We start from the raw sequence: 11,777 nt of genomic DNA, 5'->3' as shown, positions 1-11,777 counted from the left end.
GGGACACCAATGGAAAGGCAGCGCCCTGCTCCCTGGCTTTCATCATCACACCCTTGGGCTCCAGGCCAGGCTTCTGCCTTCTCCAGGAAAAAACATTTAGCACTACTTACATTCATGATTTTCACTTTATTAATGTACAGATTCACACAAAACATTATATTCTTGCTAAGGCCATTTCATGAACAGGTTTTCATAGTACAGAGTTGTGTACTGGGGGGAAAATACAGCAGAGTGGCAGATCGTCACTTTGAAACTGTCACAATTTACCACTGGTACACCGGAGGACATGCTGTAGCCTACTTACACAGAACTAACATTTCTATTTTAATGACACTACTCCAGAGCACAGTAACAGACCACACAACCCCCTGGTACGGGCTTCTGCTCCACCAGCTCCCTCTGCATCTTCTCACACCTGTCCCTAATACTGACACCAGGAAAAGCAAATGCAAAAAAAAAAAAAAAAAAAAAAAGCATAAAATACTCGCCTCAGTTCTGCATAAAGCTCAGGGCCTGTGGGGCTCCAAAGGCACCGGCCGCAAGTCCAGATAAAGGCTGGGTCTGTGCTCCCTAAGGAAATGCATAAATGAAACAAAACCGCATCCTTTTACCCCAGTTCAGCAGCAAGGAGATAAAATCAGCAGCTCATCCAGCCTTTGCTGTGAGGGTGGCCAGCTGCGGCCGCAGCGCCTCTGCCCAGCGGAGGTGGCACAAGCACACGGAGGCCGTGGGCACAGGCCAGGACTGCGCGCTAAGTGGGATTTAGAGGACTTCTTGGCTGAGTTTGTGAGACACGGTGGGCTCAGCCAAAGCGAGGGTTGTGATCACGAGCCTTAAACACTCGTCTGAGAAGTGAAGAACCTGAAGTTGCTTGGAAGAACATTTACTGTGCCCTCGCCTGGCTGGTTCTGTACAGCTCACAGGTCTTTCCTATCGCGTTAGGATGCACACAAGAGTCTCTGGAAAATAAGTAACCAGGAAGAGCAATCAAGAAAACAAAAATAATAATTTGGCATGTACCAGGAGCGGTTTTTGGTTTTCCTTTTCATAAGCCAGTGGTGAAGTACCACTTCAATAGAACTAAACCCTTTTTACCAAGGAGCTGAATACTGTGTTCTACCCAAATACCTAGATTAAAAACAAACCCAAGAGAAGAGCAAAAAGCTGGCATTTTGGTCACCAGAGAAGAGACAAGGGGCAGTGCTGGCTGAAGCTGCCTGCTGGGGGCTACTGCAATACTCCCGCTCTAGCCCTGGAAGAGGACCCACTTAAAACAGTTAATTAATTACCTTTTTGTTCTTTGCACAGCTGAAAATCACTTCATTGCAGAGAAAGAGCAAGTGACAGCTCCCCCTGCCAAAGCACACAGGCTCCGATCCCCTCCACACGCACACATGAAGTAACAGGTACCTCCATCCTCTCTAATCGAACACAGCAAAGCCCTGCTCGCAGACATTTTAAAAACTCATTTCTAAGACTACTGCAGGAATATGTAAAGGCGTCTACACCTTTTTCAAAGCAAGCTGGATTCATCTGGCACCCAGACACCTAGAACAAGGTTCTGTAGAACATCACATCTCGGCCAGCGCCTCTGCGCATCCCAGGGACGAGGTGGCTTTGCCGAGAGGTCAGGAGCTAACGGGTCTCACCCAGCACACACAAGAGACCTGCACTAGAGCCAGCAGCAGGAGTTCATGGAAATGAAAAGTTAGAAAAATAGATTATTACTCAGGTCGAGTCATCTCAGGGTAGGAGGGATGGGATGCACCACAAAATAAAGTGGAAAAATAGATCCAAGAAAATAGAGGAGAGCCTTATGTTTTATATTTAGATCAGAAATACAAAATACTCTGTTCACTAGGTCTGCTCGCGCCAGCTGTCCCCAAGGCAAGCAGCCCTGTAACCCTCCCAGCGCCCGGTCGCGAGGTGCGCTGTACTTACACGAGCACACATGTATCTGTACAGGATGTATACACACACATGCATACTGTCTATACGAGTCACAAAGCCTTTTGCTAGGGCTATTAAAAAAGCTTGATCGTTTAAAAAAAAAAAAGAAATAAAAGATCCAAGTGTCTCTGACAGCGGTCGTTTAGGAACAGAAAACAGTAACAATACAGCAACAGAGCAGAAGCAATTACTGGTACCGTACTGGCACGGATGGAATATTTACAGGCTGAAATCAATGGTACTGAGCCTTAAGACAGAACAGCAGGAAAAAACAGCAGTTGCAAGAGCAGACTTTGGGTTCCCCCAGCTAACAAAACAGGATTTCTGCCCGCAGCGCTGCTTTTGCCTTGGAAAGATCTGCCGGTGCCACCCAGAGCATCGCTTCTCACCTACCCACGTTGTCACGACACAGAGCAAGGTACTAAAGAAACACACAAGTCATTGGATTTGTAAGCAACAAAACAAAGCTAGAGATTTTTTTTTATCAGGTATCCCGTAGTGGTCCTTGGCTGTAGCACAAGAACCGATTACTTAGGCTGCATGCCGCAGATACCACGCACAATTCACTTCAGGTCCCCATCCCCTTCTCCCTGGATTGACTTTTTGATGCGAAGCAACATGGTTGTCAGCCACTGATCCAACCGCGATATTGAATCGAACTCTTTAACCTGTTAGAAAAAGAGTGATGTTTTAAATGGAGAGATTAGAAAGCAAAGGAGCCTGCTGCAAAAGCAGCATTCCGCAGCTCTTCAAGTGCCATCTTTTAAAACTTCTACTCTTCCCAGGGAAATAATAAAATAAAACAAAACAAAAATATCTCCAAAAAAGCAGAGCACTTTAAGCCGTTGTCAAACCCCAAAAGGAGCTGGAGCAGAACCAGGCAGGATCTTTACTGAACTCTCAGTGATACACTAAAGAGGCGGCTCTGCTCACGTCCGTCTCTCCAGGGGTGGTTCGGGGCAGGACGGTGAGGCAGCGAAGCGCCCGGTGTTTTGTCCCGCTGGACTCGGCCACAGCCCTCAGAGCTCGGGCAACCAGTTACCCAACGTTTCACAAAGCACACGCGCCAGGAAAAAAATAAAAAAGGAACAACCCGTGATGCACGAGCGTGCTTTAGCAACCGCGTGACTACTTACTGCCTCAGTGTATGCCTCGCAGTTCTGCTCCTCGTGGGCTTCCAGCAGTTTCTAGGAGAACACCGTTAAAATTTAGAAAATACTCTGCTTTGGCATGTTCCCGCAGGGCCAGCGCGTGGGCATCTCGTCCCCGGGGCAGAGGGGGCCGGGGCAGCCACGCGTCCAGCAGCGGCACCTTCGCAACCTACCCGAACCGCCCGCCGTGAACACAGAAACAGTTTGGGTTGGGTTGGGTTTTAGATTTGAGAGAATCATTATCTTTCTGCTGCAACCACTTCCCCAAGCCTGGTGTAAACCCAGTGCAAAGCGAGTCTGATGGCCTCCGAAGCGTTTGAATAAACGACCCAACCCATGGCAAAGTGGAAAAGCACAAAGGAGAGGGCAGTATGCATTGTCAAGCGTGACTATTTTTAATAGTGCATTTACTCACTTTCAATAGCTTGCACTCCCGTGAATCTGTGAACGCTGGGAACATTTCTTCATATTTCTCGAGTGCAAGCTGAAAGAGAAAAGACAACACTCAGTTTCACACAAAACGACTCGCTTTTTATTGCAGTTTTTGCCTTCCACTCCTAAAACTGCACAGGGAGCTTGGGAAAAGTATTCACAGTAAGTCCAATTCCACGCTACGGCACTTGCCGCTCCAGTCCCCGGGCACGCAGGACCGTGTCTCAGCCGTCAAAGGCTGGTGAAGAGGGGTGCTGAAGGTTTGGGATAACCACTGACCTTCGCGTTCAGCTCATCCACGATGAAGTGGCACAGAGCAGCTTTGAAGAAATATTCTTTTGCGCTGTACTTCAGCAAAGGATTATCCATCGTGTTGGTTCCAACCTAGACACAAAAAGAGATGATTGGAGTTGGGACAGAAAACCGCGTCATTAAGAACAGAATTAAAAACAGGACAGCTGATTAAAATAACATGCAGCACCACACAGCTGGCTGTGAATAAAGACCGTGGGGAAAAAAAAAAATGCTGTTGTCTTGTACAAAAAGCTATTGGGAAAACAGACAGGTTGTTAACTCATCCCAAGGGAAGTCAGAGACTCGCAGGCAGCTGCGAGAGCGCAGCCACGCAGCCCGGCCCAGGGCACCGCTGCATCAGCTCAGGGGTGCCACGCTGGTACCTCGGCGTGTCCCGTCTGAGGCAGGAGGGGGAGAGCAAGTCGTCCCAGTGGAAACCTGCTCCAGGATTAAGCCTCCGGGAGCACAAAAGCAGCACTGCAAGCATTGCCAGGTCAATACCTGGCACGAAGGCAGAGCAATCCAGTTTACAGATTTGGGGGAAATTTTCTGCCAGCTGCATTTGTAAATACGATCGAAAGTGTAATTACAGACTTCCTTCTCCCTGCTTCCCCCAGCCTTTCTCTAGAAACAGCAGAATTCACGGGAAAAAAGTACCTTTGGTAAGTTAAAGCAACTCATAAAAGCAAAGGAGCAAACCATGTCTTGTAAAGGCACAATCAGCCCCAAAGTAAGTAAGATCTGGAGCTTCTAGGCCGCAGCAGCTTTGTGAGACCGACACACTGACCCACTTCTCATTTCCGAGAAGTGTTTGCCCCGTCAGACAAAGCACGCAGCCTCACCTGCTCATAGATTTCTATCGCCTTCTGGTACTGCTCCAGCTGCGCGGCGTAGGCGGCCACCTTCAGCAGACACTTGTTGGCCGAACTACAATCAATAGCGTTAAAGTTAATTGTGTCCTGGGGGAAAACAAATCCGCGACCCTCTTACAAAGACCACTTGCCTGTTGGACTCCTCTCCTTTGTAATAGTCCGCAGCCTGCTCGTAGTGTGCAATCGCCTGGGGACAGAAACACCGCGCTCGAATGCCGCGTCTGAAGTACCGATTTTTGGACAGAGCAGTGTCCAGCGACCGCGCTCGCAAAAGCTTTCCCCGCTCGGCGCCCAAAGGGAGGCAGCTCTGCTGGAGTGAGGCGCTGCCACGCATCCCCCACCCCCCCACCATTCAAAACATGAAGCTCCCCTTGGAAATTTGCCCATGCCCTTGTTAAGAGTCCCAAACTCCAGCACAGGTTTAATAACTCTCGAGGTAATGGCTACCAACGCTCGTAATGACAGTGCGACACGACTTCTGCCGGCTTCGCCACGGTAGAATAAACTGCAACAGCCCTGACAGAGCAGGGCTTGATTTAAGCAGGGCTGCACGTGGAGAGGCAATGCTGAAGCCACTAACGGAGATAGATGGGAGCCAGTGAAGTGGAGCTGAGGAAGCAACTGATTGTCTACAAAGTCTAGGAAACATTACATTTTTGTTCTGCACACTTCAAGCAGATTTGCAGCCAGCCGAGCTGCTGCAGGATTCCTGCTCAGGGCCCTTGGTTATGGGAACGAGAGAGGGTCGGGGCTGAACTGCGAACTAAAAGTAGTAGCAGCTTCCTTTGGGGGATCAGAAAACAGCTGTAAAACCGCCCCACAGTTCTCCCAAAGTGCTTTTCGGACGTGAAGCACCACTTCAGTCGAGGTTTCTCACCTGGGCGTTTCAGCAGAGGGGCACGCAAAAGAGTCGGGACCACCCCCGCGAGAGACCCGTGCTGGGAGGGAGGGAAAAAAAAAATAAAATAAAAAAATAAAATAATAAAAAAAAAAATCGTCGCTCCCCCTGTTCACACAATCTACGGGCGATTTGCACCATCATAAAGCAGCCCAGTGCTGGGTGGGAAATGGGTTTTGTCGGGCGCGCTGAGCTCGGCGCTGCTCTGGCCGGGGAAGGAAATGCAGCCGCTGCAGCACCAGCGGCGCCCGGCTTCTTGTACCTTTTCGATGTCTACCAGCTCGGCCTCGTAGATCTCTGCAATGGTGATGTGGTGCTTGGCAGCGATAGTGAATCGTCCCTAGAGAAGGCAGAGGCTGGGCGTGAGATGGGGGTTCCCCCTCCGCCCGGCGTTCACTGAGCTGCAGCTCTTAACAAGCACGTCGGCCCACGAGCTGCCAGCGCAGCTTCTTACCATGTCGGTGTAGATATCGATAGCTGCATTTAAGCAGTTGATGGCCTCTGCAGCATGAGTGTTCAGGGAAAACAACAAAGTCAGCCAGCACGTCAGACTTCCCAGCCCAAAACCTCCCCCCTCCACAAAATTCACATCTTGGGAATATTACTCTTCATCAGACCGCACACCAGCTTCTCAAATAAATACCTACTCCCACATTTACGTATAGCTGGAACAAGAGACGTAACATTTTCAACCTTTAAGACCTACCGATGTAACGCCCCCCGCCTTTTTGTGCCTGCAGATCTAATCCCAATTCACCCAGCCCTAGCACCCCCGTCCCACCGACAGCCCACTGGGGAAAAATTCCGACGCTGACACCTAACAGCCAAAAATTAGGATGGGCAAAATACAAACAACCTGTACTCCGGGTTTGTCAGGCCGCATGCTCAAACAGAGCAAAATTCAAAATATCGAACTCGTAAACACGCAGGGGGTGCCATTTCCTAGGAAACGTGGGTGCTTTACGATTATAAAGTGGTTTTATCGGCCCTAAGTCAGTTTCTCCAGCCCCCCGGCCCAGGAAAGCATGGGTAACCCCGGTGGGTTGGCTGGTGTGTTTCCAAACACTCAGCCAGGGCAAGGGGAATATCGGAGGCCTTCCAGAAAACCACAACCCTGCTCTTCACGACCACATTGGAAGAATCCGGATCCTTTATCCTCATCCCACCAACAGTCAGCCCATTTTCCTCCCGCCTCGCCTCTGCCCTGGGGAAACCCCCCGGAGCAGGGCTGGGGCTAAGGGCAGGGCTCCCACTGTGATCCAGACCCGAGACCCGGTGGAGCATTCCTTCAGAAGCGAGCGTTTCTCCCAAGTCAAGCTAAAGCAGGACGGACACTACCGCGGGGCAGCGCTTCGCCGCCAACGCACCGCACGCGAGCCCAAGCGCCAGGGATCACCTGGAGACGACCCAGCTACACGTGCCGACCCACACCAAGGCGCCGCGGACTAGCTCGCGCCATCTGAAAGCCTCCTGGAGGAGCAGACGGGCAGGGGGTATCGCGGCTCGCGGGTAGCCTGCAGTGAGGATCTGCAGCCCCGGGGAGCCGGTGACCACCGAAAGCCTCGGCACGCCACCTCCTCTGCCGCTTTGCAAGACACAATCCCGGCTTTCACCCCCCCCCTTACCTTGCGGGTCTGCTTTTTTGTAGGCGTTCCCGGCGTCCACGAAGCTGGTGGCCGAGTCGTGTTTGCTCTGCAGCTGCATGTGCAGCTTGGCTGCCTGACAAAACGCGTTCCCTGCAGCTGGGAGAGAAGCGCACACCCACCCCGTGTTACCCTCCGCTCCGGCATCCAGCGGGATCATCACGGAAGGGCAAAGCGCGCGTCGCTTCCCGGGACCCACGGAGGTCAAGAGGTGCAACCACCCCCGAAGTGTCTGTGTGCAGGTGCTGCCTGTCTGCCAGCGGCAGCCCATCCCCACACACGCTCATCCTTGGCCACACGGGTTCATCCTCGCTGCTGGCTGCGTGCCGCAGCTACCAGATCAGCAAGGGGGATCCCTCGCATCTCGAAACTCATCGGATTTGACGTCCCACCCCAAAAGGTATTTCCTTGCTGAAGAGCAAACCCAGGGCAGCGCCCCTTTAGCAGGCTCCCCCCGCTTCAGAATTACAAACTCTCATTTTAAAGTGGTAAATGGCACCCTGGCTTATTTAACACCGGGAACATTCAGGTCACCCCCCATTTTGCCCACCTTCCCAATACTGGAATCAAATGCAAAGCAGAGGAATTGCATCGCCACAGGGACCATCCCCACGGAAACAGCCTGGGATGTAAAACTCTGCTGCAATAACCCACAGGAAGATACTCGGACACTCGTGGGTCACCCCGGTGTCAGCCGCCCTCTACGCAGCGCCTCCGAGGCCGGGTACCATACTCACCGCTCCAGTTTTTGGCGATCTTGAACATGTTGGCAGCCCTGGTGTACATTTCGCAGGCCTCCTCCACCCTGGTGTTGCCCCTGAAATGCAGTGAGAGAGCCCGTGACGCCGTGCCGGAACCAAGCGGGGTGCCGCTGTGGCCCCGTGCGCTTGGGCAACGTGGCCCCTCGGGGCTTGATGAGGCGGAATCTCCCTAATTTTAAAACGCGGGGTGAGCATCGCGCTGCTCAGAGAGGGGAAAGCTGGATTTGGGGACACAGGCAGCAGAGGTGGGGAGAAATTCAGCTGGATCCCCATGGGGTCCCCCCCCAAGCCCCGCTGCGAACAGGGAGCCGAATAACCAAGCCCTTGCTAGAAAGGGGAGGCAGTTTTTCACTGCGTAAAGCAGGGACAGGATAGCAGACAAAACCCACTCCTGCACCTTCCAAAAGAGTTTGGAGCCTGGAGCAAGCTCCCATCTGCTTCTTGACCTGGGTCCCAACTTTTTGGGCAGGAGCCGCCAGGCTCATAAAGAGTCTCATGAGGCACTCAGCAAAAACACCTGCAAAAAGCAAACTCTAGGACACGACAATCTACTGTATCATTTGGAGAACATAGAGCAAATCAAAAATTAAGAGATACTAGACAACTTGCTGCAAAAGAACAACTCGGCACAAACCTAACTGTTTCAGATGATTATCTTGAGAGAGAAGTTACAATATTTTTGTTCATGAAATGCAGATTTCTTCATGGACTTACTCCTACAAGCTCGGTACTGCCCTCTGCAGCAGACGGTCCTGCTGACCCCAGAAAGGGCTGCAGCACAGGAGGTGACAACATTTATTACTGCCTTTTTTCTTTTTTTTCCCCCCCTCCTTCCTTTTGGCAGACGACCACGTTTAACTTCTAAGCACAGGCGGGATTTTTGGACGGCTCCTTGCCCTTGAAAGCCACCTTCTGCATGAACTAAAGCCAAGGGAGCTGGCGCGAGGTAACGCTACACCCTGCAGGGCATCCAAAACCGGGTGGTTTTCAGCCTTTTAGTCTCAAAAAAATAAAAAAGCACTTGTGCAAGCTAATGGAGCTCTTCAGGAAAAAGCCCGACTGTCGATAACGCTTTTGGCTGGGCACTCAGTGGCCTGGGCACCCCCTTTCACCAGGGGGATGCTGAGAGCAAAGTCACCCACCACCATTTCTTCCATTTTAAAAGCGTTTTTTTTCCCCCCCCATCTATTTTTAGCCCAAGAAAATGATAAATTTGCCTCTTGAAATCTCTGCCGGTTCACTTCAAGGATTTTCGGCCATTTGCCCCCTGGATTACACCCCTGGAGCACACCCCACCGGATCTATCTGCTGGAGGCCAGGAGGAATTTATTTTTAAAACTTCTGCTTTTAAGGCTGCAGGCACTCGATTTTTCCAGGCTGTTTAGGAACATCAAGGCCTCCACAAGAGCATCACGCCGTAAATGCTCTTTTCTTAAAATACCAAAAAAAAAAAAAAAAAAAAAAAAAAAAAAAAGATAATCCAAGATTAAGGCAGCCAAAAGTGCCAGTTCGTCTAAACGCTTCCAGGCGCAGCTCTCGCACCCCCAGGGTTATTTACTTTTGAACAAAAAGACCCGGTAAAAAGGAGGCTCGGCCATTTTCCGGGGGCATCCCTCCCCCCGGCAACCCCCACCCCACCGGAGGGTCTCTGCGCTTCACGTCCCGGGCTCGGCGCTGCGAGGGGTCCACTGGCCAGATCTGCAAGACCCCCGAGTCGTGTCCAAACGCACACCCCCTCCCCGGAGGCACAAAAAGCCTCAAGAAGGATGGGGGGGGGGGGGGGCTGCTCCGAGCAGAGCCTTGGGGTGAACCCCGATAGCGCCGCGGCCGTGAGAGGATTTCCAGCGGAGCCCCCCCCCCCCCCCCCTCCCCGGTATTAAAGCCGGGATGAGCGCAGCCGCCGTGGAGCGTGGGGACACCCCCACACCCACGGCGGGCTGGAAATGCCGGGGTGGGGACCCACCCCCCACCCCACGCTGCAGAGGCCGAGCGGGCTCATCACACCGCTGCGCCCATGGACAGCACGGGGGGGGGGGGGGGGGGGGGGGGCTGCTGGAGCACCGCGGGCCACGCTCCCCCCCCCGCTCTGCTATCGGGGGGCTGTTTTCTCCCCAGCCCCCCCACCGACCCCCATGGCGTAACACAGACACACCCCCCGCCGCCGCAGAGATTAGGGGAGACCCTCACCCACACTGCGGGGGGGGGAGCTGCGGCTGCCCCCCCCCCCCCCCCAGCAGACACACACTCCCTCCGCCCCCCCCCCCCCCGCTCACCCGAAGAGCCCCCGCAGGAAGGAGTGGGAGCCCTTCACCCGCTTCTCGGCCTCCGCCATCAGCTGCACAGCCTCCCGCTCCTTGCCCGTGCTGTCCATCGCGCCGGGCCGGCCTCGGCCTCCTCGGCCTCCTCCTCCTCCTCCTCCTCCGCCGGCGGGGCACCGGCGCGCGCGTGCACGGGTGGGGCGGTGCCGCGCGCGCCGGGCACGGTTCGGGTCGCACCGGCGCCGCGCGCGCGCGCGTTGCGCTGCGTTGCCGCGTGCCCGCGCGGCGCTGCCGCCTGCGTGGCGCGGCGGGTTGCGCGAGGCGGCGCAGCGCTCCGCGGGGGGGGGGGGGGGGGGGGGGGGGCAGCGCACCCGGGCAGCGGCGGGGACCGACCCGCGCTTCGGGGTCGCTTGCAGCTCCGTTAGAAGACACCGCCCCGCCAGCCGCGCGCACGGCTGGGGCCAGTCGGCGTTGGCACCGTCACAGCGAGGGGCAAAAGGGTGACATCTGTGCTGCGCCAGAGGCGTCCGCGGCCCCCCCGGAATTACAAAAGTCGCGGCTAAAGGCAGATTTAATTCCTGGCCTTCCTGAAAATGCACGTCCCCCTTAGGAAAGCAGCCGGCACTGGGGTGGGAGTGCTTAAAATGGGGGGAAATAGGAGCAGGATCCAGCTCGGGAGTTTTATCAGACGGGCATCCAGGAGCAGCAGCACACGCTGCTGACGCCTGGATCCGAGCCAGGGTCAATCGAGCCTTACGGCTCCACAGAGAAAGCACTCACCCGCTCCCACGTTACCTGCACCTGCAGAGTATGCCAGAAATAAGTGACTTTATACCAATCTGATGGTCTTTTTTTTTTTTTTTACCAGCTCTGATTCTGCTTTCATTCACATCACTCTCTGAGTTTCCACTGAATTCTTTCAGTGCTAATACAGGAAGTAGAGCTGAAGCTCAGGCTCCTGGGAGAAGGGTCATTGTTTCCAGTGGATATCCTACGTTAAGTGAAAATAACACAGAAAAAGTCAGAAAGCAGGTAACATGGCTGTTTTTTATCTCACTTGCGTTTGCGTCCTGCCCACCCCAAGCACACTGCTGAGTTCCCCCCCCTTATTTGGCAAAGCAGTTCCAAATTCACAAGGAGAAGGCAACAATCGCTCCCTTTTCACCCTGTAAAGCCGCACCATCCTCACTTAACCGAGAGGCGAAACAGCTGAGGCCCGGCAAGGGATCAGGCAAGGCCGCAGCCGGAGCTTGGGTCTCGGCTGACGCCCTGCACATCTCCTCCTCTCACGCAGCCGCTTATGTCCCCAGGTTTTTCAGGCAGCAGCGGTGTGCCCCACACTCGGCCCCCTCAGCGCCCGGCGGGAGGAGGCGGGGAGCGCACCCCCTGGGCCGGCGTAAGGATTAAGGGGCTGGGGGGGGGGGGGCAGGACTAGGTGAGCCCCTGGGTCCGGCCTTCTCGGGCCCAACGCCGGACTACAGCTCCCGGCGTGCCCCGCGGCCCGCCGCGCCGCGATGG

The 11,777-nt window shown here is 54.1% G+C and overlaps 1 protein-coding gene and 1 long non-coding RNA gene across 2 annotated transcripts; both read right to left on the bottom strand.

The window, feature by feature from the left end:
* Nucleotides 1-111: 111 nt before the first annotated feature.
* On the bottom strand, nucleotides 112-10,474 carry NAPB (NSF attachment protein beta). Its single transcript, XM_042789675.1, has 11 exons — nucleotides 10,275-10,474; nucleotides 7,978-8,057; nucleotides 7,223-7,339; nucleotides 6,052-6,098; nucleotides 5,860-5,937; nucleotides 4,831-4,886; nucleotides 4,670-4,754; nucleotides 3,813-3,917; nucleotides 3,517-3,585; nucleotides 3,087-3,137; nucleotides 112-2,618 (listed from the first exon to the last, which is right to left on the bottom strand). Exons 1-11 carry the CDS (start codon nucleotides 10,370-10,372, stop codon nucleotides 2,514-2,516), a joined length of 891 nt encoding a protein of 296 aa, XP_042645609.1. The 5' UTR covers nucleotides 10,373-10,474; the 3' UTR covers nucleotides 112-2,513.
* A 625-nt stretch (nucleotides 10,475-11,099) lies between these two features.
* On the bottom strand, nucleotides 11,100-11,662 carry LOC116960783. The gene is made up of 2 exons (XR_004406570.2): nucleotides 11,425-11,662; nucleotides 11,100-11,250 (listed from the first exon to the last, which is right to left on the bottom strand). It is a non-coding gene; the product is annotated as an uncharacterized LOC116960783 (long non-coding RNA).
* Between the last annotated feature and the right edge of the window lie 115 nt (nucleotides 11,663-11,777).

This window comes from Tyto alba, unplaced genomic scaffold (assembly GCF_018691265.1).
Source record: "Tyto alba isolate M040663 unplaced genomic scaffold, T.alba_DEE_v4.0 Super-Scaffold_16, whole genome shotgun sequence".
Lineage (NCBI taxonomy): Eukaryota > Metazoa > Chordata > Aves > Strigiformes > Tytonidae > Tyto > Tyto alba.
This window is presented reverse-complemented; position numbering and strand designations above follow the sequence as displayed.

What these genes read in the sequence shown, in the direction of transcription:
- NAPB (XM_042789675.1), bottom strand. Translation starts at nt 10,372, where the DNA reads ATGGACAGCACGGGCAAGGAGCGGGAGGCTGTGCAGCTGATGGCGGAG. An exon ending in GATCGCCAAAAACTGGAGCG is followed by an intron (nt 7,340 to 7,977) that starts GTGAGTATGGTA and finishes CTTCTCTCCCAG; the next exon opens with CTGCAGGGAACGCGTTTTGT. An exon ending in CAAAAAAGCAGACCCGCAAG is followed by an intron (nt 6,099 to 7,222) that starts GTAAGGGGGGGG and finishes CTCATGCTGCAG; the next exon opens with AGGCCATCAACTGCTTAAAT.